Raw genomic sequence first — 26069 nt, forward strand, 5'->3', positions numbered from 1 at the left:
AAATAAGTATATTTGCCATTTAATATAAAATAAACATAGTCTATGTAATTATTTAGGCTAATTGCGCATTTAAGTTGAAAAATGACATGCATAATAACAGACAAATCATATTAAAGAGTTGTGATATCAGTTAAAGAGATTCATCTAAGAGGTACAAAAAAATATATATATTAATTATACAGGCCAATTAATAAATATTTAGATTCCAATGTTTTATTTTAACAGATATTCTAATGACAATACTATTCATTTTAGGGCTCCCCCGCCTTAAAAACCCCAGTTAACCCCTGATTATTGGGCTACTGGGATTATTGCAATGTGAGCAATGTATACTATATGGAATTACAATGTAATTAATGTTGCCTCATCTTTGCCTATTTCAGTGCATTATTTGAGGTGAACTGTTTGATAATATTAGTGATTCTCATTTCTTTATCACAAAACGTTAACACCGACTCCATTCTGGAGAGAAATTGACTATATCTCTCTTTTTTAACCTGTCTCTTTTTCTATTGATTTTGTACCTTTTGCACTGTTCAAAAAATATTGATATTTTATGTCCAACAATAGCTTGCTCAGTGTTCATTAAAGCCTGACAACTGTTTTTAAACCTAATCTTTTTTTTATACATTATGATTTAAAATGCTGATGAGTGTAGTGAAATAACTTTTTCATTTTTCAAATATGTAATAGTCTTTCCTTATTTTTTTGGAAGTAGATACATTTTATCACTGATATGTTTTAAAAAGTCAAAATTAAAACATGCTGGAGGGCATAGATATTTGTCATTCTTTCTGATAAACAGCAAAAGACAATGTGAATTACAGTATGTACAGAGTTTAAACACAGTGTTTATTATAAGGGAGGTAGAATCCACAGCTCAGTACTCATGAGTACTTTTAAATAAGCTAAACGTTTACTCTTACTCGAGTGTTTTTTTGGACTAGTATTTTTTACTCTACTTGAGTACATTTTTCAGTACTCTTTCCATCCCTGTTTATATGCCCTTTGTACTAATATTGAGCGATGACTTGTGAAGCCATTGTATGTTCAACGTCTACTAGCGCAGGGCTAATTATAAACGTAATTACCGAGCACTAATTCACTGCTTGATTCATCCATGGCTCCTTTGGATTGCAAGAGTGCAGCCGCTGCTAATGCTAGGGCTAACCTGCCAGCGGTCTGACTTTGAGAAAGCACTACAGTCTCCGTTATCAAACCCTATTACTGAAATACTGTGTGGTCAGCATACACTTATCATGTTTGATCAACGTGGTAAACCGAGTCGCCCCCAGCGGTGTCACATTCTGCCCTATCTCACAAAATTAACGCTTAGAAAATAAACATGGCGGTGATAGGCCGCCGAGTCAAGCTTTGAATTGACAATCGGTGCAGCTAGTGCACAGACTGCAAATACAAAGCACCTGAGGAGAGACTGAGAGAAAGGAACAATGAAGGAATGAGGGATAGAGAAAAGAGAGAGAAAACGAGCACTAGCAAGACTGCGTTATAAATATTTCAAGCGCAAGACGTGTGGTGCTGGCTACCCTTGAGGTAACCGATTGATTGTTACTCTGCACTTTGATACCCAGGGAAGGCAAGTCTAAACCAACTCAACACGACTGCAGTAAAACAGTGTTACAGTGAACTAGCTACAGCTAAAAACAGACTAGCTGAACGTTTGAAACCACAGCTTGCTTGCTTTTTCATCCTTGTGTGCAAGATGGCACAAACATCACCACAATATCGAAATTTTCAGTCAGGAAACTCAGGATTTTCTTCAGATCTTTCAGAGTTCAGAGCGCGACAATTAAACAATTTCATTGCAGACATGGAAAAGCTAATTGCTACTAAAGCCGAGGACACACCTAACGATTATCTGAAACATTCTAAGACTGAACTGAACACACATACCGATTGTTTCCTTCGACTGGAGCCCATTTATATACTCACACATGGAATTTGAACACCGACCGCAATCGCAGACTGAACGCAACTGGCTCTGACTGGACGCGTTTGAGCGCGATCAGTCATAAGTATCAATTTACATTCATAATCGGCCTTACAGTCGTTAAGTGTGCGCGGCTTAAGCTAAATAAAGTTTTAATTGTGAATTTGCATTGTATGTGCTTCGATGAAAGAGCAATAAAACTAATTTAGCTGGGTTGTAATATGTTGACTTGTATGACAAAACTAAATGTCCCATAATTCTGCATGGCAGCATAAAGGGCTTTTCACAACAACATGAATGTTCAGCACGAAAATTTGGTCTGATTTTTGCATGTGATTTTTTTTCTGTTGAGACCACTCTGTAAAAAAATCTGTTGAGTTGATGGCATGCAAATGTCCATGTCAGTCTGAACAGACACATTAGCAGCCTTATATTCAAATTAAATTATTTATGGCACTGAATATTCACACCAAATGTTCATCATGATGGGTGGGGGGATGGCTGAATGAATGCTTGCAATCGATTGTAAAAAAAAAAAAAAAAAAAAAAAAAAAAAAAAAGAGGGGGTATTTTTACTGAAAGATCAAGTTATGACATTATTGAAAATTACATAGTTACAAAAAATAAAAATAATAAATAATAAAAAAGGATGGAAAATGCATCAATGAATCATTCACAATAAGATCCATAAAAAAAACATAAAGCACCAATTATACACCAAATGTACATTCAGTACTCACTGTATGCACAGCCATAGACTTCCACTCTGAGGCCCATCCATCCCCCGGGACTCCAATCCACCGGCAAGAACCGCAGAAAACGTGTTCTTATGGAGTGTGAGAGTTTGTGGTGAACAATTACATCGGAATTTGAGTTTCCAGGGAAAGTCTGCAGGAAAAAATATACGTTTGCACAACAGAAACTTTTGGTCTTGGTATGTGTACTTCATGTGTTCATGAGTTAATATACTAATATGTCGAACGAGGCGAGGTATATGAAGTATAATTTTCAGACACATTTTTGTTTGCAAAGAAATTATTTCTGTGGTGCAAAAATTGCAAATTTGTATTTTGCTAGCATGAATTAATCTCAATTAGCATGTATGTTTGACTCACAGAAACTCTTCTAGAGTTAAACCTTTTTTTCCCCTGCCAGATGGAAGGCCTTTGTAGAGGTGTAGTCAATTTTACCATTGTTCAGCTAATTATCACGAGTAATTTCAATAGGAATCTACATAGAGAATTTCAAGATGTATGCAAAATTTTCATAGAAATTTTTCCTAATGTGACCACACCTTAATACTAATGTGTTACTAGCTCTCCTACATCTATTTACAATCTTTGCTGTAGTGAAGTCTTAGTCAACATTTAGATGTTGCCAACTTAAGACATTTTTTTCAGTGATTAATGTGCAATTGTTAGCAGTGTGTACAAAGTTTGGCTAGTTAACATGTGCTGGTACATGCCATAACTTCATCATTCTATTTCTTCATTGACTGGCCTGATAGTAGCTTGTGAAGGTATAGCCTCCCAAGTGGCATGTGAAAGTCTAAAGACTTACATTGAGATGACTGGGAATGCTAACAGTTTTTAACCATCTTAATGGAAATTAGCAAATAGGTTTACCTTAAAAGAAACTCTTCCAAAGTCAGAGAGTTGATTATCTATACATAGAGCTGAACTTTTGCCAAGCTGCATTTACCTAAGATTTAAAAAACTAACACAAAAAGTTAGCGGGGAGCCTCTGGCAGCGTTAGTTTCTTTAAGCTGCACTCAAAGCGTCAATGCTAATCTAAACCTCCAGTTTTAGAATAGCTGGGGGTCCTACCTCCAGCTGTAGCGCCTTCCAGAAAAATGGCACGACCGGGAGGCACCTACCGCACTTTAAAAATGTTCCACGTCTTTTAATCTTCCACTCATTAAAATGTTTCACACCTTCAAAGACTTCCATTAAATTCCGTTCTCAAACTAATCAGCACCTTTTTTTTTTCCTCCTGCTGGGTGGAAGATAAAAGAACCGAACATTAAACCATCATTGAACAAAAAAAGTCAAATAAAAAAAGTTGTAATGAGACGAGTTAGCCATAGAAAATATATACACCACCTCCGCTTCCACCTCCTCCTCCTGCTCTCTGTTTGTTTAGTTCCAATCATTACATTAGCAGGAATCCAAGCTTTCGTAATGAGAGATGACAGAGAAGGCAAGTAAGATCTCAGTAATGTTTCGCCCCAGCTCTCTTTGAGCCGCCGCTAAATAAGAACGCCGGGGAATGATGGAGCTTTGAAATGACTACTATTGATTCAGAAGAGGAGGGTGAAGCCCATTTGTTTGCCTGTAAGTGTGGAGGCAATGCAACTGCTGTCTCTTGTGGTGCAAAGGCTGCACCAATCGATTCCAAAGTTGTCAAAATAAAACTATCAAAAAAAAAACAAAAAAAAAGCATAATTCAAGTTGGGAAGACAAGGATTTTAGCTGCACTGCCAGTGACCGGTGAGGTCAGGAGACCATGAAATAAGTTTTGGCAGGGATATAAAGTCACGTCACTCAAGATAGGTGGTGTATTTAATCTTAGTTTGGGCGTTTAAGTGAAATTCAAGTCGGTAATTAAAATTTGAACATTTCGTGGGTGGCTGGTTTTGGATGGGAAGTGTGTGCCGACAGTGTCTGACAGTGCAGGGAAGGATGTGTTCATTTATCCTAGTAAATTATTATGACTTAGTTAAAGACATAGATGCTTAATGATTATGGGTGTGAATGCATTTTATTCCGGTCATAAAAGCCCCCCTGATCCACATTATCCGGAAAGCTTTTACAATGCTTATTGCCCTGACTGAAGTACTAATGCATTATAAATATAATAAAAGTCTGGATTATTTATAAGAGTACTTGGATAACTCACCCCTATGTTGTCCTCTTGTCTGAACTGCTTCCAAGCTCTTCCTGTGTCACTGTACAGCAACATGTAACTCGTAACCCAATCTGGGCTCCCGAAACGACCCTGGGTTGCCACAGCTGTGACCTCGACCCTTTCTCGCAGGTCCACCTGTAGCCATCGTAGCCTGTCTGTTCGTTCTGGAGCCCAGCCGCCACCTCCTAACACAAGAACAGAAGGGTTGTAATGTAACTAAGTTGAGGTACAACCCACAAAAAAATTTATTTAAAAAATTTTAGCTGTCAAACTGTGTTGAAAGTTCAAAAAAAGTGTAATTTCTGTGCTATGGCGATGTCACATCAGTAACATCCTAAAAACAAAAAACAAGTACTTTCAAACTAAGCAGCTTTCTGTTGCTCAACATGGTGAATCCTCATGACCAACTCGAATGAAATTCCTGATTATGTAGATTACTAATACTAAACTTGAAATTAATGGATTTTGCCCACAAAGCTTCGCTGAACAACTGTGTGGCCACAGACTTTAACTAAACATTTATTTCGCTACACAAAAAAGCTAAATTGTGACTACTAAGTGACTACTGGTGAATATATTTGAATTGGTTTGCTTGAAGTGAACTCTTAAAGGACTATTAAAAAAAAAAAAAAAAACAGTTTGAAACCTATTGATGGCTCATATCAACTGCCAAAAGGTATATTTACAGTAGAATTTATGCATGTTGAGTTATTTCAAACCACCCCACGAATATGGCCAAAAGGAAATTGTCATAGAAGTGACTGAAACACAAAGTCTATTATGAACAGACCTTTAATGAACTGACTCATTAAAGAAACCTATCGTTCTAATTGAAATGATTCCCTAAAATTATTCAGAATTCCCAACACGTCTTGAGAGAGAATAGCATATTTTATTTTTATATCAGCTTACTCGCACAACACAATATTACTAAGTAATGCAACATTCTGTCACGCTACAGTGCTGTTTACAGTATATAAGCTAGCATGCTACTGATAGAATGACTCTACAGCTACTGCCATGCTAGTGAAAAATGCTAAATTCGCAGCATTGCTTCTTTTGGCTAATTTCTCAACACTGTAGTTAATTAAGAAACATTCCTTCATTAACAAAAGATAAACTTTTAATTAAAGGCAGAAATGGTATTTGAAGCACTTAGCATCCAGCCAAGCCTCAACTTCAGACAAGCCTGCCAAGCGAGCTTCTTTTAAGCCTGTCTGTTCACACTAATTAGCTCAGTAAATCTAACTTACATTGGCACTGCATCTATTAAAAGGCTAAGCAAATAGGCAACAAACTCAGCGCTAGTCTTAGCACAGGGAACCACTCTAATAACACGACCACACCAAGCGACAGAGGTAGGTGTCACATGGGGGTCCCTGTCGCTGTCAGGCAGTAATTCACTGTTTGGTCTGCTTTTGACCCGTAAGTAAACTGAATTACAATCCAATTGACTCTAAAAGGCCAGGTCATGCTTGCTAATACTCTGTCACAAGTCGTACTGGATATGTGTCCCTGCAGTGGCATATCAAATGACAGAATTTCATTTTCTGAATACAATGGATTACTGAACGGACTCCAGCATTAGCTAGACTTAAAGGGTTAGTTCACCCAAAAATGAAAATTCTGTCATTTATTACTCACCCTCATGCCGTTCCACACCTGTAAGACCTTCGTTAATCTTCGGAACACAAATTAAGATATTTTAGTTGAAATCCAATGGCTCTGTGAGGCCTTCATAGGGAGCAATGACACTTCCTCTCTAAAAACATATTTAAATCAGTTCATGTGAGTACAGTGGTTCAATATTAATATTATAAAGCGACGAGAATATTTTTGGAGCGCAAAAAAACGAACAAAATAACGACTTATTTAGTGATGGCCGATTTCAAAACACTGCTTCAGGAAGCATCGGATCATAAATGAATCAGTGTATCGAATCTGCTGTTCGGAGCGCCAAAGTCACATGATTTCAGCCGTTGGCAGTTTGACACGCGATCTGAATCATGATTCAATACACTGATTCATTTGTGCTCCGATGCTTCATGAAGTAGTGTTTTGAAATCAGCCATCACTAAATAAGTCATTATTTTGTTTTGTTTTTGGCGCACCAAACATATTCTCGTTGCTTTATAATATTAATATTGAACCACTGTACTCACATGAACTGATTTAAATATGTTTTTAGTACCTCTATGGATCTTGAGAGAGGAAGTGTCATTGCTCCCTATGAAGGCCTCACGGAGCCATCGGATTTCAACTAAAATATCTTAATTTGTGTTCCGAAGATGAACGGAGGTCTTACGGGTGTGGAACGGCATGAGGGTAAGTAATAAATTACAGAATTTTCATTTTTGGGTGAACTAACCCTTTAAGTTCGTAAAATGTATGGTCTGACCATGGTTTTTGACATGCAAATAGCTTTCTTTGAAATACCTTAAAGTCTTAAAGTACCATGTAAATATCATGGTATATCATTGTTCTTGATGTAGTACTGTCTAAATTAATGGTTTGTATTTAAATAATGTTGTTGTGAATGTTTCCACCAAATTATTAAATAAATATAATCTCATATAAAACAGTATATGACAATCAAAACTTCCCATTTTATATAATAATTTAACATTACCAAAAAAAAAAAAAAAAAAAAAAACATTGGGTTACGTTAATGAAAGTAATTTTATAGAAATACCTCTGTAAGGTAACAACAACACATTTTATAGTGGGATTACTCACCATCTCTTCTGTTGAGTTTGGCAAAATATGGTGACTGACTGTCGGAGGAAGATGAGGAGCTTTGGAACGATGTGGGAGGAAGAGCAGAGACCAGTGGCCCATTGCAGTGATCTAGAACAGCAGGAAACACCGATTAGCAAATCAAATTTGACATTCATGGTTTGTGAATGATTCCAATTTGGCATGGAATGCCCACTTTTCATAAACCAATGAGCTCCCAATAGATAATGGATCAAGTTCCGTCCTTCATTATTTTCCCCATTGTGTATTCAGTTTCTCTCAAAAATACATCACCCTACAGTAATAAAACGGCTTGTGAATGTTGCAAAACTAGTGAGCGTGATTGTTAACACCCTCAACCTTGGCTGAAGATACCAGTTAATGAACCAGAAGAAAGCAGTCTGCGGTACTCACAGGGGTAAACTTCATTCATCCAGTCAAAAAAGGGACTTTCAGCATCCATTCCCCAGCTTAACGTGCCGAGCAAGATAATGACGAGAAAGAACGAGCAGAAAGGAGAGAGAGTGAGAAATCTGACAACGGCTCTCATTTCAATGTTTGAGAAAGCCGCACCGATTTCTCAGCTAATTAACCTTTCAAACGCTTCCTGAATGAGCCTGACATCAAATAGCATCACTCACAGAATTGCAAATGTATTTCAGACCGGGCAAAAGGTGAGATGGGGAGATGAGAGGGAGAAAGAGAGAGATAAAGAGATGGAAAGACATGAAATAGACAGTATCCGGGTAAGGTCGTAGGAAGGAGAGAGGCCGTTAGCTAGATGTGGCCCCATCTCCTCTCTTACAACGGCTTTGAGAGTCAGAGATACCTGAGCAAATGATTCAAAAAGAAACATCCTCTTCTGGCTCAACGGTATATATAGCTTGGGGAAAAAAAAAATCCCTAATAAACAGGGAACCTCTGAAGCAGATGAAGCCATTTAAAAACCCGCCCCATGATGCATTTTTCAACAGGGGGTCTCTCTTGCTGGCTATCTCTCTATCTTTTCCACTGTACGTGTGTAAAGTGAGCAAATTGAGCATGTGATCTTTCTGAAACTCATAAATATGAATGATAGGAATGACTGACAGGGGCTTTCTCTTCTCCTTGTGGTGACGGTTGTGTGGAGGATATCAGTAGCATTGCCTCCACCGCCGGAAAGAGATCAGATTAGATTTTTCCTTGAGCAAAAGGAAAGTGAGATGGACCTAGTGGCTGCCTAGCACCTGATCCTCTTCTGGTACAAGAGACAGGAATTGATTCAGCACAACCATAAGCCTTGAGATGTTTGTGCTTGCAAATGACGCAAAGCTCTGTTGTGGCATTTTATGGATAGGAATGTGTATAACCCTTTTGAGGGGGTGGAAAAAAGCCATGCATTTGAAATCAAGCGGGATTTCAGAAGACACAACTGGATCCTACAATGGTCGATGTTGCGGCAAACTTAAAAATGTTCTTAACTTTCGGTTAGATGCCAGGATGCAATTTTCAAAAGGTTTCTCCTTCTACAACCTTGTGATACGCTATCCCCTTTAAAACAAACCGATTCGCTGCTCTTAAGAAACTACAAATCTATTTCTTAATGGTGTCTATGTTAGAGCTGCAGCAACTTTTGGTTGCATGACTGAGCACCCGTTGACCCTTGAACTACTACTTTTACTATATTCTTGCAATGCACATTGCCATTTAAAGCCAATGAGTCCACAGCATTCACTTATTCAAACTCTGGTAAGTGTACTGACTCTATGGATATCCACAATTTTTATTCAAAACTGCATTGTTTCAACCTTTTAGGTTTCTCATTAGGTTGAAGAGGTCGAGGTTAATGAATGAAAAAGGGTTTAATGAAATATGTGGATACCAGGAGTCTGTCGGAGATTGCTGTGGATCAGTTAGTTCCAAATGGAATTGTGCACTGCAAATAAGAGGAAGGTTCTGAGAAAGTGAACAAAAGTTGCTGCAACATACTTAGCACTGAGTGTCCTGTAATTAACTTGGGTTGGATATGCACTCTTTTTTTACAATTTATTCATGAAAACAATCAAGAAACCACACGGGCTTGATTGAAACCAATACTGTATCTCTCATATGAGCATAATTTAATCTGTCTTGAGCATATATACAAACTGCTCCATCATGGCTCCATGGCTTTTTAGTACAGATTTCTTTATCCTTCGAATGTCTCCCAGAGGGGGGAAAAAAAAAATGTATATATGTATATATATATATATATATATATATATATATATATATATATATATATATATATATATATATATATATATATATATATATTATTTTTATTTTTTTTTTCTACCTCTGGGAGACATTCGAAGGATAAAGAAATCTGTGCTAAAAAGCTGCTCACTTTTTGGACTTTTTGGACTCATTTGGAGCCATGATGGAGCAGTTGGTACTGGAGCAGTTGGAACTGCATACATACATATGGAGAAGAGTTATATAACAAAACTGTTCTCAGTCATGGGTCAACGTTTTTCCTAGAGGATCTTTATCTTGGAAGTAGGGGCAAGAGATTTAAACAAAAGTCTCTTTTGCTCTCCATTTACAGAAACGTTTGAGAAATTGAGAGATTTTTCTTTCCTATGTCTACAAAAAGCTAATCAAGTAACCAAAATCTACAGCTCATTTTTATAAAATCATGCCTATTTTGACTCTTTAATGTTTGAATTTATGCATTCATCAGAATGCCAAAAAAGAATTTATTCTAATCAAATACAATGACCTGATTGCTGCATACATAATTGGTTAATCATGCTAATATTAATCTCAGTTTAGCTTAGTAATTAGTGTAAATGAAGTGTACTCATGTATGCATGTAATTAATAAAATTGTTTAACGAATCAAGAACAGTGCTCACTTTTTTTATATAGCAATTCATAACAAGAACGAAAGCCAAGGGATGTTAGCGCACACCCAGGGCTGCTTGTTGAACTGTAGAAAACATTGTTTTTCCTATATTTGACAAACACAATACACATAATTGTTTCTACTGGGATCAGACGGATGCTCGGTATGAATGCGAAGACAGGGTTGGAAGGGTGGGGGAGATTAAATTTTTATGTTTACCTTGGAAATTCTCCTAGTCAGCACTGCCAGTTCTACTGACATATGCATGCTGCGAAATTAATGTTTATGGGAGGAAAACAACTCAGCAGCACTGGTATTAGCTTGAGGATAGGTCGCCTAATTTGCCGTTTTGCTTGCTAGACAGTCGAACGGTGTAAAATATTATTATTGTAAGAAAGACGTGGTTGTTGTTTAGAAATGTTTACAGAGACAAGCTCTCAGAATCATAAAAACATCCTTTAGATATTACTAACTCAGTTCTCTCCTGTTTTCTGTTTAAGAGTCAAAGCTTTTAAGCAAATGCAGTTTGGAAAGACACGTATGAGGCTATTAACAGAGCCAAGAATCCATCCAAGAAATAGCAGAGAGCCGTTTTGAGCTGTACCTTCCCTCCCCCCATCCCCCCGTGCAGTATTCATACGCTTTATTAGACGTAAAAGCAGCCTGGTGCAAACCCAGCACGACAGTCCATTTTTCCTGACCCCAGCTGCGCTTTTAAGAGTCCGCACCTTTAATGGAATCCCTGGATGTCCCAGTGCATCTGCGCTGTGACAGAACATGTGATTTCTAATGCAGTTTTAAAGAAGCTTTTCCCACATTGAATTGAGTCTGGTTCCTCTAACAAACTTTTCCATTGGAGGCATTAAGAGGGAGAGGAGGGGTGGAGAAAATGCTGAATGCCTGGACATCTGTGAATGGACACCTACATCCTGTAGAAAGTGTGAAACACTCATTTAAATCCTGTTGGAGAGTTTGCACGCTCTCGAAGTGTCCCAGATTTCTTTGTACACAGAACACAATCCATCCTCTGTGGATTAAAGCTTTCTTCTTTTTTTACCAAAACATGTTTTTTTTTTTAACCAAACACTAGTTAGTAAGCCAAAGTCTTTGACATTCAAAAGAAGACAACTGCACAACGTTATGAGAATTTTTGTGTTTACAAATAGTGTCATTGAACTTTTTAGAAGTACACACAAAAATAAAGGCTCTAGATAGAACGAAAAAGGCCAGCGATGTTAGGCAGTAAATTTGTTAAATGACACAATAAAATAAAGAAATAAAAGATTGCTAAACCATAAAAAAATGAACATTTAATCTATATCGATATTCGTTACACGTTTTAATTAGCTAAACTCGGACCCACTTTATATTAAGTGGCCTTAACTACTATGTACTTACATTTAAATTAATCATTTGATACAATGCACTTATTGTGTACATACATGTTTTTACATTGTACTTATAGTTTAAAAATACCTGCATGTAATTAAAGTTGTAATTAATTTCATATTACATTTATAATTACACTGTTGACCCATCCCTTAACCCTTACCCCTACCCATATCACCAAAGCTTCCCCTAACCTTACCCATATCCCATCCCAATAGCAGCAAAAGTGTTTTGCAATTCAATATGAACCCAATAAGTACATTGTACTTATTTTTGATGTAAGTACATAGTCGTTAAGGCCACTTAATATAAAGTGGGACCCTAAACTCTTTCAAATTTAATTAAAATAAAAACCATATTAAAATTAAAACAAAAGGAGGTTACTAAACAGTATAATAAGTAAAACAAAATAAACATTTAATCCAGCTCCATATTTGTGTAGAATATTACCCAAGGGATGTTAGAATAAAAAATAATAATAATAAATGTTGCATAAATTACACACTTTAGCTTTAAACAATCCTAAACCTAATATACTGATCTCAAGAACCTATAAAAACGTTTTAAATTTCCAAAGCACCATATAGCCAACCCAAAACTCCTATCCAGTAAAAAAAAAAAACTCTCTAAAATTATCATTCTATGCCCCTCTTCTTGCTATCTGATGCTGAATTACCATTCTCAACACATTTAAGTAGTTTAAAAATTGCCGGATCATTCCTGAGCCTTGTGAGAGGAGTTTAATCTTGCATGTGAAGATAAAACCGAGACCAACATCTGTGTAGATTAAGCAACAAAAGGATTCGGTCTTGTTTGTGCCATTTTTGATTGTCCTAAAGGTGCCATGGCCATTCAAACCACACGCACACACACACACACACACACACACACACACACACTATAAATATAGAAATATAGAAATCTTTTGTAACATTATAAATGTCTTTACTGACATTTGACAGAAAGTAACACGGTTATATCTATAATCTATTATTATTTAGCAGATATATATATATATATATATATATATATATATATATATATATATATATATATATATATATATATATATATATATATATATATATATATAAATACAACATAGACAAGTTGCTCAAGTTAAGGAATAGGAATGGATAGGAATAGGAATAGGAATAGGAATAGGAACTTGATTTGTCTGACCACAGAACAGTTTTCCGCTTTGCCACAGTCCATTTTAAATGAGCCTTGGCCCAGAGAAAACGCCTGCGCTTCTGGATCATGTTTAGATATGGCTTCTTTTTTGACCTATAGAGTTTTAGCCGGCAACAGCGAATGGCATGGTGGATTGTGTTCACCGACAATATTTTCTGGAAGTATTCCTGAGCCCATGTTGTGATTTCCATTACAGTATCATTCCTGTATGTGATGCAGTGCCGTCTAAGGGCCCAAAGATCACGGGCATCCAGTATGGTTTTCCGGCCTTGACCCTTACGCATAGAGATTGTTCCAGATTCTCTGAATCTTTGGATGATATTATGCACTGTAGATGACGATAACTTCAAACTCTTTGCAATTTTTCTCTGAGAAACTCCTTTATGATATTGCTACACTATGTTTCGCCGCAGCATTGGGGGAATTGGTGATCCTCTGCCCATCTTGACTTCTGAGAGACACTGCCACTCTGAGAGGCTCTTTTTATACCCAATCATGTTGCCAATTGACCTAATAAGTTGCAAATTGGTCCTCCAGCTGTTCCTTATATGTATATTTAACTTTTCCGGCCTCTTATTGCTACCTGTCCCAACTTTTTTGGAATGTGTAGCTCTCATGAAATCCAAAATGAGCCAATATTTGGCATGACATTTCAAAATGTCTCACTTTCAACATTTGATATGTTATCTATATTCTATTGTGAATAAAATATAAGTTTATGAGATTTGTAAATTATTGCATTCCTTTTTTATTCACAATTTGTACAGTGTCCCAACTTTGTTGAAATCGGGTTTGTATTTATATATATATATATATATATATATATATATATATATATATATATATATATATATATATATATATATATATATATATATATATATATATATATATATATATATATAAAATCTGCTAAATAATAGATTATAGATACTCGCCAAGTGCCAAATCACCATTTGGCCAATGTTGTGAGAACATGAACGTGGACAAACATCAATAGTGCTTGGAACAATTGACGGAACAGTGCTGCATGGTCACGAAAGTTTAAGCCTTGCCAATTTCAATATTCAAGCGCAAGAAGACGTAAAAGGGAACTCTATTAGTTTTTCATGCGCTGTGGGAAGTTTTTTGTGTGCAAACATCCAAAGCACATGCCCAGAAAGCAGCGTCTGACAGCACACGAATACTGCATTGAGCTCTCTTCCAGCTCTTCCTCCGCTTGAAAGGACAAATTCACACAAAGTGTCCTAGTAAACATAGTCGGATATGTCTTACTGTAAGTGCATGTAAATATTTGAGAAAGAAAACGCATGTGTACAGTGTCAGTAGCCCAGGTATAGGCAACTTTCTAAATAGGAAGACGGTGCACTCCTATTACTAATGAATGGGAGAAAGTGAAAGAGCCAATCGATGATTAGTAAAGTCATTGCGTCTCTGCAGCTGCCGTTAGAAGCTCTGGTTGCTATAGAAACAGGCAGCGTTCTCAGACTCACGCTCATGACTGCGCATGCGCATTGGCTGGTCTAGCAAGAAAAACAAGCTTTTTAAATGCTATCTGAACATAAGAAACAAGCTTTATGAGACTGTTGTTGTCAGATTTCATTGGTGTTTTTAAAATCATAAGCTAATCATAAGCTTAGTGAAGAGTTTTGGAGAATTTGATGTTTCCCCATTCAGAAAGATAAGAGCTGCACTTGGATGCCCGAGAGGCATTTCAAAGATGGCCACCGAGTTAAATGACTTTGATGTCGTTCTTGGAGTGCTGCTGTCCTGCAGAGTTTAGCTCGAAGCCTAATCAAACACACCTGAACAAGCTAATCAAAGTCTTCAGGATAATTAAGACTACAGACAGTTTTTTTTTTTTTTTCAGGGTTGGAGCTAAACTCTGCAGGACAGCGGCCCTCCAGGACTGATGTTGCCTATCCCTGCAGTAGCCTATATTGGATCCATGCAGGTCTTAAAGTGACAGCAACCTAATAGTCCTGCTGATGTCTGTGTCATTAATGCTAATCAAACAACAAAAGACAAAGAGAAAATCACTCACTGCTCATCCAAATAACTTTTTAAAAACTTTAATAAGGATTAATCTATGTTTCACGAGTTCACACTTACAAATTAAATTAATTGGTAAATGTATTTGGCGTGCTGTCCGGAAAGAGGGCCCCGAGCTCGGTATTTGGCCTGAACACAGAGTATATATGGGGCATCCAAAGGGAGACTTCCTTCCTTCATTCCTTTCTTTCCATCCATCTATCCATTCATCCATCCATCCATCCATCCAAATTATATATGGGGCATCCAAAGGGAGACTTCCTTCCTTCCTTCCCTCCTTCCATCCATTCATCCAAAGAGAAAACACTAATAGTAATAATATTTACAAAAATAATTAAATAAATAAATAAAATGATAAAAAATATTTACAAAACCATTTATCATCCTTTTACAACAGCATTATACATTCAGACATGCCCCATTTACAGCACCACCTCAGACCTCTGTGCCCTATCGCACAGCATTTTGGGTAATTAAAAAGACTCGGGCCACGTTTCTGCCCCCCTCTTCAAGCTTGGCATTTAGCGCTGACCTGATTTTACAAGCGGTTGCCCATGGCAGCGAGGGCTGATGTAATAGAGGAAAATGAAAGAGAGGCTATTATTTAAACCTGACAGAGACACAGAGAGACTCTTCACTTCCATTGTAACACTCCACGCTCACTTCGGCAGGTGGAACACAACGAAAAGAGCATGACAAAGCCTGGGTAATTTACCGTCACCTATTTAACTGCACATTCGATAGCAAGATGAGGCCATTACATCGTGGTATTTGGGAGTTTTAAACAAGAAATGTCAATAAAGTCATTATTTATATTCCCTCATGTTGTTCTAAACCTGTATGCCAATCTATGTAATTTCTGAGTAAATAATGACAGAATTACACAGTGTACAACATTTTTTTAAATAGAAAACAAGCCTGAAGTCCGCCTACTGTCATACACTGTTTTTAAGAGTTTATGCTGAGAATTGAATCGGATCTTGATTGATTTGGAGTCAACTCAGAGATGTTTGAATGCAGTTCATGCTGAGAGTATGTACAGTACATGTATCAACTGACTCTTCAATGCAAGAAAAAGTAACACTTTCCTTGAATAACAGCTTAGGCTTGGTCTGTACATCACCCAAACCTATTTGATGACCTCGGATGTGCACCTAAATCATAAGGATGGGCCACTTTTATGATGTTTTTTGGAGCTTGAGTGTGATAAATGAGTGATAATAATAATAATAATAATAATAATAATAATAATAATAATAAATATGAGTGATAAATGAGTGATGACAATAATAATGATAATAATAATAATTATTGTTGTTGTCATAAATACACAAAAAATAAATGAAATATAAATAAAATAATAAAATAAATTACAATCTATATGTACATAATTTATACAATTATAGAATTAAAAAACTAATATATATTTATATGTGTGTGTGTGATATTTTTATATTTTATCTATATCAAATAATAATGATGTTAATGATAAATATGGTTATATACATTAATATACAACACTCGTTTTCATTTAAAAAAAAAAAAAAAAAAAAATATATATATATATATATATATATATATATATATATATATATATATATATATATATATAATTTTTTACATTAGATTTATTTATAATAATAATAATAATAATAATAATAATAATAATAATTAGTTATAAATCATAAATAGTCATATACATGAACAGGAAATTTATTAAATAATAAATAAAATACATTTCTATCTGTATGGAAACAAATGATACATTACTCATTTTAATTTCAAAATGAAAAAATATGTATATTGTATTTTCTTTTTTATATTACCTGTACTTTTTATATCGCATCTATTTTTAATACTAATAATGATGATGATGTTTTTATACACATTAACAAAAAAATAAAATTATAAAATACTATTAAATTACAATCTATTTACAGAAATTAAACAATTAATGTTACAAAATACTCATTTTAAAATTATTTTAAAAGTATGATTTATAAATGATTTTTTATTTTTACTTATTTGTTTTTGGTAACACTTTATTTTAGTGTTTAGTGTTAAAGTATGCATAACTACATGCAACTAACCCTAAACCAAACCAACCAACCCTAACCCTATATTAAGATCATGTTGTTAATTAATATAACTCAGCACTTAAATGTATAATTACACTGTAACTGGAAAATAAAGTGGATTCTTATTTTCATATTAAAACTGGAATATGTTAAAGCAACTTCAACGCCCTGGACATTAGAATGTCATAAACTGGTTTACACAAGGATCTGGAAGTATGACAAGGTTTAAGCATTAATATTTTAACAGCTGAAACTGCTTAGTATGTATGCAGCCAGATATAGTTCAGTGTTTTTCATTGTTACTATTTTACCTCTTCAGTTGCAGACTTGGAAAAACAAACTTATCATGGCCTCCGATTGGCCATTGACTTAAATAAACAACAATACACAACCTTGACCAGGATGCCATTAAAGCTATGGAGATGTGTTTACAAAACCTTTTCTCTACACTGATCAGAGCAGGGAATGTCTCCGGCGCTGTTCCACAAAGAGTGTGTTATGCCGGCAGAACTTTCTGGGATATTTGTGAAACACCATTAGCGGCTTGTTAAGAGTTTGTTTTGCTTTGGATGATATTTATGAAGTTGGGGAGCATATGTTTGGTAGACTAAACGCCCACTAACACAGACCGAAAAGCATCTCATTAAGGGAAGATACATTAAAGGAGCATGTTTTTCAAGGTACTGTCAGCAGTGAACATCCGTGGAGTTCAAATTTTTTTATTTTATGTTGATGGATTAGATCTGTCAGTCATCTTCTCATGGTTCTCTAAAGTTAAATAAATTCGATACACCTGGAAGGATTTTTTTTAGTTTGTGTATATATATATATATATATATATATATATATATATATATATATATATATATATATATATATATATATATAATATATTCTACTGGCAAAAACTTTAGTCTTATTCTGGCCATGAACCGCCCACTTAGACAGGAAATACCATCTGACTGACATATAAAGTGACCAATCACAGTTCATTTTGTTTTTATGTGCAATCAACCTTTATGTGAAAGAGATTTCCCAAAGTACACAAAAAAAAAAAAAAAAAAAAAAAAAGGTGTAGGATTTACTTTGAAGCAATTTTAATTCAGAAATTGCTGGTAAGTTCCACAAATAATTACAAAGAACGGGAAATATTTAATTTAATGTGAAATTATGTGAAAGACGAAAATAATATTTTATTTTTTTTAGTAAAACGTACTCCCATAATCTTTTCTTCATTTACAACTTTTGTTGTAAATAAAAAAAAAATAAAAAATAAATATTTTTTACAGTGTCGATTTTACCATAATAATGGAAGAAATTAATTCAAATATTTGCACAATACTCTTCATGAACGATTAGAAAAACAGACGAACAGAAAAAATGTGTAGAAACTTTGGGACTGTGTGCAAGTTAGGTATTGTGTATTGTGTGCTAACTTGCACACAAAACATTCTCCTGCAAAATATCCATCCGAATTTTTTGTGTACTTTTTTCTAATTTTTACTTTTAAGTTCTGTTAATTGCGAAATTTTAAATACAAAATTATAAAACAACATTCACACACAATTTTACATGCAAATTCGTGCAAACAGACAATTAGCAAATGAAGCTTAATTTGATCAGAATGTTGCGTACTCCAGGAAGTCACACTGCACTAACCAATCAGATTTTAACTTCAGTTGCATACAAATTACGTATTTGCGCACAAAATGTTCTCCAGAAAAATATCCATCCAAAATTTGTGCTTAATTTTTTCTTTTTTCTTTTTTTAGTTTTCAGTTAGTCAGTTCTGTAAATTGTGAAATTTTAAATACAACTTTCAAGCAAGATTCACACACAATTTTGCATGCAAATTTGTGCAAATGGACGATTTGTGAATTAATGTGATCAGAATTTTGCATACTCTAGGACGTCACACTCTGCCAACCAATCGGGTGCGAACTTACATCGCAAGTTCTGTCGTTACTAACATAGTTCAACAATATGGTGTTTCCTGAAACCATTGTTTTAACTACATCACAAACTACATCGCAAACTTGTGTGGTTGGAATGGCAGCTCTCGAGTTGTGGTTAGAAGCATAGTTTCATGTTTTTATGACGTGGACTTATTAAATCATTATCTTAAGCAAAATAAGCAAACTGACTTTTAAGTGCATTGCATATCTTTTATTTCAAATATATACAAATGTCATTTACATACTTTAGTTTGTCAAGAGGTTTTAAGTAACGTTTTTGAAGAGTGTGCATATGCGTACGTGCTCTAGTAAGTAAGAATGAGCCTATAATTGAATCTGGAAATAAAGCAGAATAACTGAGAAAAACGAGGAGTAGTCATCAGATGGCATGTCTGTAATTTTATAGCAAAAAAATCTAGCATTAATTCAATCTGAAACTGATTAATTTATATAAGTTATCACTCTACCATCTGTGTGACTTCATTAACCAATGTGGCTGAACGATAGCATGGGAAACAGTTGTGACTAGATAGTTGATTTGCTCAAACATGCATTGTACTATGGTAGTGATGCAGCGAGTTACATTGTTGCACAGGAAACGCACCCCAGATTTTTCAATTTATTTGCGCACAAAACATTCTCCTGCAAAATATGCATCAGGAATTTTTGTGTACTTTTTTTTTTTTAATTTTTAGTTTTAAGATCTGTAAATTGAGAATTTTTAAATAAAATAAAAAAAGACATTCTCACAATTTTACACGCAAATTTGTGCAAACAGATGATTAGCGATTAATGAAGCTTAATGTGATCAGAATTTTGCGTACTCCAGGAAGTCACACTCTGCCAACCAATCAGATTTCAATTTAAAACTGCAAAATTGAGATTGCAAAAATGGCAATTCCAGCCAGAAATTCCTATGCAATATGCATTAGTGAATGGATTTTGGGCAGTTAGTGGAAAGACACCTTGGACCCTTGACGCCGATACTCTGGTTGTACTGAAACAGAATTTTCACAAACATTTAAAACAACTGTTTGTCAATATGAGGTTTGTACCATTGGAATTTGAAACAGAACTTGTTTATATACTGTATATCTTGTTATTTCACTAGTACCCACAATCTTCATGTACTGCACCAAACCTTTGGGGGCCCCTGAAGATGAATTCAAACTTGATTACTTATCTTTTGATTACTGGTTTGGAATTTCCTATGGAATTTTCTGCTTATTAAAAACCAAGATGTTCCCCGGATCTCACAGACCGGCTAAGAATCTTTTCCCTTTTTCCTTCATCTTCTTCTCATTTTCTGGCTTTTTTTCCCAGCCCACGCATCTTTCAGAATAGATTTTCTGGCATTTATAAAACTTCTTAAAATACCCAGTGGGGCTGTCGTGATAAACACTCGTCGGCAGTGAAAATCAGACAGAGGTACACAGGGTAAAGGCCATTTACGAGTTTGTAGGTAGGCTGGGGTGGGGGGGGGGGGTTGTTTGTCTTTAACTTCTAAGGTCAGGCTTTCACAACGGCTATGGATCCGCCTCTTGTTTGGGGCCGAAATTACAGCTGACACATGTGCTGACAAGATCGAGGCAATTATTGAGTTAGACAATGATCTACTGTACAGTGCAAGCGCTGCGGTTTTCTTTCCTAGACAAGGAGAGAGAGACGTTTGAGAGTTAGAAGGCCAGAAGAGATGCCCTATCCGTCCGTGAACCTGCTAGTTTTCATTCTTTAAACCATCCAAGTGAATTTGTCCATCAAAGTGGTTCTCAACTGGTGGGTCACAAACCAAAGAAAATATAGTATTCTAAAGAATAAAACAGAACAATCATGCATATACTGTAAAACATCTCAACTCATATTTTGTTTAGATTTTGAATGGGCTTTTTTGTGTTTTACGTATTCCCAATAGTAAAGAGAAAACTTGGCTACACTTTTATTCCGACTTTATTCTTTTATTCCACTTTAGACATTCTACTAAGTAAGTAACTTTGCAACTACATGTCAACTAACTCTCATTAGAGTATTTGTAGACTGTTAGGTTAGGGTTAGTAGAAGAAGTTGACAGATACTTGCAAAGTTTCTTATAGTCAGTAAAAAGTCTGATGGCGGACCATCAAAGTGTTAGCAGATATTAAGCAGACAGTCCACTAATACTCAAATGAGAGTTAATTGTAGTTGCAAAGTTACTTTTAATAGAATGTCTAAAATGGAGCACCAAAAAAGTGTTAGCGAAAACTTTTTATTGTTATTTACAACCAGTGCTTGACAAATTAATCTAAAAAAGTAATTAATTACTAGCTACTAATTAAATCTTCAACTGTAATTAGATTACTGCTATTAAAGTATTAGTTCACTTCTGAGTGAAATTTTCATGATAATTTACTCACCCCCATGTCATCCAAGATGCTCATGTCTTTCTTTCTTCAGTTGAAAAGAAATTAAGGTTTTTGAGGAAAACATTCCAGGATTTTTCTCCATATAGTGGACTTCAGTGGGGAACAAGGGGTTGAAGGTCCAAAATACAGTTTCAAAGCAGCTTCAAAGGGCTCTACATGATCCCAGACGAGGAATGAGGGTCTTATCTAGCGAAACGATCAGTCATTTTCTAAAAAAATAAAAATGTATATACATTTTAACAACAAATGCTTGTCTTGCACTAGCTCTGCAATCCGGACATATGACATAATCATAATCGTTACAAAGGTCATGCGTGACGTAGGCGGAAGTACTGAACCAGTGTCTACAAAGCGAACAAAGATTAAGCTAAATGCCCTTTGCAAAAAAAAGAAAAGGTAAAACAACGATGTCAGACAATTTTGAAGTTGGAGAAGAAAATTAGTTAAAGCTTTTCACCGTACTGCGGTACTTCCGCCTACATAATGTGCAGCACAGAGCAGTGCAAGACAAGCATTTGTGGATAAAAAGTATATACATTTTTTTGTTTTTTTTGGAAAATGACTGATCATTTCGCAAGACAAGACCCTTATTCCTCATCTGGGATCGTGTAGAGCCTTTTGAAGCTGCACTGAAACTGCAATTTGGACCTTCCACCTGGTGAACCCCACTGAAGTCCACTATTTAGAAGAATCCTGGAATGTTTTCCTAAAAACCTTAATTTCTTTTCAACTGAGGAAAGAAAGACATGAACATCCTGGATGACATGGGGGTGAGTAAATTATCAGGAAATTTTCATTCAGAAGTGAACTAATCCTTTAATTACATTTTCTAAAAAGTATTGCATTACTTATTACTAATCACTTTCTAAATTCCATATAAAACTCTGCCAGTTGAACAATACAAGGAGAAGGTTACATTACAAACATACATTTTAACACTAGATTCTCAATTTTGATAAATTTATTGTTTTATATAGTCTATTGTTTTATATAGTATTGTATAGTCTATACAGTAATGCAATTACATAAGAAGTAATTACATTGCATAAAAACTGAGTAATCCCTTACTTTACTTTTTCAAGGGAAAAGTATATAAATTACAGTAATACCCAACACCATTGACATCAAATATAGGGAATCAAAATTTTAACATAATTTTGGCACAAATTCATCAAGGAAAGACAGGATTAAACAAGAATAAAAATAGTTTAAGCACAATGGTTTTCATCCAAAACGTTAATATTTGATTTCAGTCAGCATGTCGAACACAACATATTGGGTCCTGTGGGTCCTGAAGCACCAACCACAACACTACGACCTCTTTATTTTAACGATTTAAGAGCAGAATAAGGTCCCTGCTGATTTTTCAGAGTCTGGACCTTCTAGATCAGGTAATTAAAAGGAGTAATTGACTTTTTCGGCTGAATGCTGTCAGGCATGTTCGATCAAAGTGGAGAGGAAATCTAGGCCACCAACTACAGACTCTCTCAAAGACACTTTCCCCTCATTACATTTAATAGACTGTAATGTTTCCACCTCACAAGAATACATATCTCCAAATCTTACTCACAAACAACACTGTAAATAAAATATACGGAGGCGTTGTTATTTTGGTGCCGGTTTCTAGGCCCTGTTCCAGTTCTGCATTTCATTACGAGACTCACTTTTATCCATTTGCAATCTGTTGTATGAAGAGTTTGTTAATTATATTTTGTGCAACCTAATGGGTTATGAGAACGGGACGGTTAGTGCAGTTATTAATATCAGCAAACTGCTCGCGCTTATCCACAGATGGTTTCGTGCCTGCAACGTCCTGCGGCCTTCTGTTATATCTCTAATCTATAATTATTATCTAACACTAATATTTATTTGGCCAGAAAGGCACTACTAATTATGCTGCAAACATTAAGCCATTTCCAGTCAAGGGTGATGAGCTTTTGAGTTTATAGTTACTACGAATCAGACAGTCAATCAAGCCAATCAATGTTGATGTTAAGAAATAAAGAGCAGTTTGATTCACCATTTCAAGGTTCGCAATTCTCCTGAATCATCCTGAATAACACAGATAAAATGGTTTTGCACAAACTTGTAGAGTCGACTGCTGTACAAAAAGGGGGATTTTTTAAAATAAACATTAAATATAGTCAATGTGTGTCCATAATATATAATTTATTATAATTTTTTATTTATATAAGAAACATTAAAATGGGATCATAATGCACATACTCTAACATTAAATTGGCTGTCAAGGCACCAGTCGCTATCCACATGGCCTGGATTCCAACCTGCCAAGTTCTTTATGGATGTTATGTTTAGACACATATGCAAATGAACCATAAGGGATTTGCATATTCATGTTGGACAACCAGTGCTACACCAGAGTCTGAGGTAACAAATCTTCCTCAGAGAGTAATTTAATTCTAATTTCAACGGATATATGACTCATTTTTACAAGCATAGAAAGAAGTTTTGCCAAGTGTCGCTCTGCCTGCTATATTTTTACTTCGTTGGTTGGTTTGCCAGCTTTTCTTAAATCAAACCATTTAAATCAATCCATCAAATATGAATCAACCAAGAGAACATACTTCTAAAATAATCTGCAATGTGCACTTGGTTTTAAATTTGTGAAAATTGTAGGCTATTCAAATTACGACTACATAGAGTTACTATACTTAGAGCTAAACTTTTCTTTCAAGTATTGTCCTCCTACGAATTACATAAATCTTCATAAGTGCCACTGATGGTATGTGTAAGGCCCTTGAATACGGCGCTATGATTCATTTAGATGTCAATGGCCTTACAGGTTTGATCTATACGGGAAAACAGCGCCACCTAGAGGTCGCATCTCACTCTAAAGTGGACCACAGAAGTCTGTCTTTAGGTTTTACTCATCAATATATAATTGATTTATTGAATAACTTATTTATAGCTCTTTTTTTCATCTAAATCACCTTTATGCACGCATTTGCTTCCTGGATTTCTGAAGTCAAATCCAAAAAGTGGAACAAGTCTTGACTGTTGCTGTTTCTCCCTGACTGCTCTCATTAGTACAGTGGCAGCACCTTAAACATGCATTTAATTAAACTCGTTGCCAACAGAAATGCATAAATAACAAATTCATACTGGTATATATATATATATATATATATATATATATATATATATATATATATATATATATATATATATATATCCTTATGACAGCTACTGTATAAAAAGCTTCCAAAATTAGAACCTATAGAGTTTTGTGCCTCCAACGTGGAAAAGAAAAGAAGAAAGCTATTAATTATTATCACTACTAACAGTACTATTACTAATAAGCTGTAAAGTAATTGTTCCAAATGATAAATATAGTAGTTTTGTAACACACATCAGAGCCCGAAAACAACAGATATGCACACATAAAATATAAAATCGAGCATGTAATACTATTCATTTATTATTAAACATTTACATAGTTGACATTTTATTCAAATTTTCACGTTTTAGATATTCTAAAATATATGAAATGTAAAAAATAATACATACATACATATAGCCTAATACATTATTTTTGGGGGATATGTTCTAATATTTTAAATATATTTTATTTCTAAACTTTAATATATATATATATATATATATATATATATATATATATATATATATATATATATATATATATATATATATATATATATTTATTTATTTATTTATTTATTTTATTTTTTATTTTTTTTTACAAAGATAATGTATGTAAATATACTCACAGTTATTCGCTCCCAGCGTGGTTCGTAGCGAGCAGAGGAGCGCGAACGCGTGGAGACTCAGCGCGTGCATCACCACCACCGTCATCGTCGTCTCTCCAAAAACTAAATAACGCTTATCCAAGTTGCACTATATTCCCAGCCAGTGAAAAAATAGCTCCAAAAAGCCAGTTCGGGTCCGGTTCGGGATCGGGTCCAGCAGCTGTTCGGCTAATCTGTCCAGTGATGAATCGAATGAGACACTCCCCCCATAGTTCCTCTTAAAGACATTCGTTAGGCTCTTCCCACGAGACTCTACGTACACTAAGTTTTTTTGCGGGTTTGCCTTGATGTCTTCAGATCTGAGTCATATTCCGAATTGTACATGTCCAGCTGAAGTCAAGAAGACAGTGAGGTCAGAGTGAGACTTGGTGCGTTTTGAAGCGCAAGACACAGCGTGGAGAGGTTGTGCGCTGTAAGCCGAATGATACGATCTGTGGAAAGCAGTTGAGTTTTGAGAGAGAGAGAGAGAGAGAGAGAGAGAGAGAGAGAGAGGGAGAGGTAAGCTGTAGAGCAGATTTCAGCACCACATATGTGGACAGCGCTCGCTGACGCGCTCCAGTTCTACACACGACGCGTTCTATCGCATTTCACGTTTAAACGCTTATAACGTCTGTTTTTTTTTCGCCGAATGCGTCTCAAATATTTGGGCTATATAATACTCTCATATTTGTCTGCTACAAATTAAAAAAAAAAAATAAAAAATTGAAAATTTACATCTGATCCTCAAGTAGAAAGAATGCTGAATAACCTA

At 35.3% G+C, this 26069-nt stretch overlaps 1 protein-coding gene across 2 annotated transcripts in view; it reads right to left on the bottom strand.

Annotated features, from left to right (window-relative positions):
• The window catches only part of cntnap5b (contactin associated protein family member 5b), a 76178-nt gene extending 50367 nt beyond the window's left edge, over positions 1–25811 (bottom strand). The window contains exons 1-4 of one of the 2 annotated variants that reach the window (XM_048168637.1): positions 25280–25811; positions 7596–7706; positions 4851–5044; positions 2692–2839 (exon numbers count right to left, since the gene is read on the bottom strand). In XM_048168637.1, the coding sequence (XP_048024594.1) occupies positions 2692–2839; positions 4851–5044; positions 7596–7706; positions 25280–25364 (538 nt within the window). In that variant the 5' untranslated portion in view covers positions 25365–25811. Of the gene's footprint in view, positions 1–2691; positions 2840–3576; positions 5045–7595; positions 7707–25279 lie in introns of those variants that run through there. The other variant, XM_048168647.1, reaches the window with a different exon arrangement.
• Positions 25812–26069: the final 258 nt, after the last annotated feature.

Source organism: Megalobrama amblycephala, linkage group LG2 (assembly GCF_018812025.1).
Source record: "Megalobrama amblycephala isolate DHTTF-2021 linkage group LG2, ASM1881202v1, whole genome shotgun sequence".
Taxonomy (NCBI): domain Eukaryota; kingdom Metazoa; phylum Chordata; class Actinopteri; order Cypriniformes; family Xenocyprididae; genus Megalobrama; species Megalobrama amblycephala.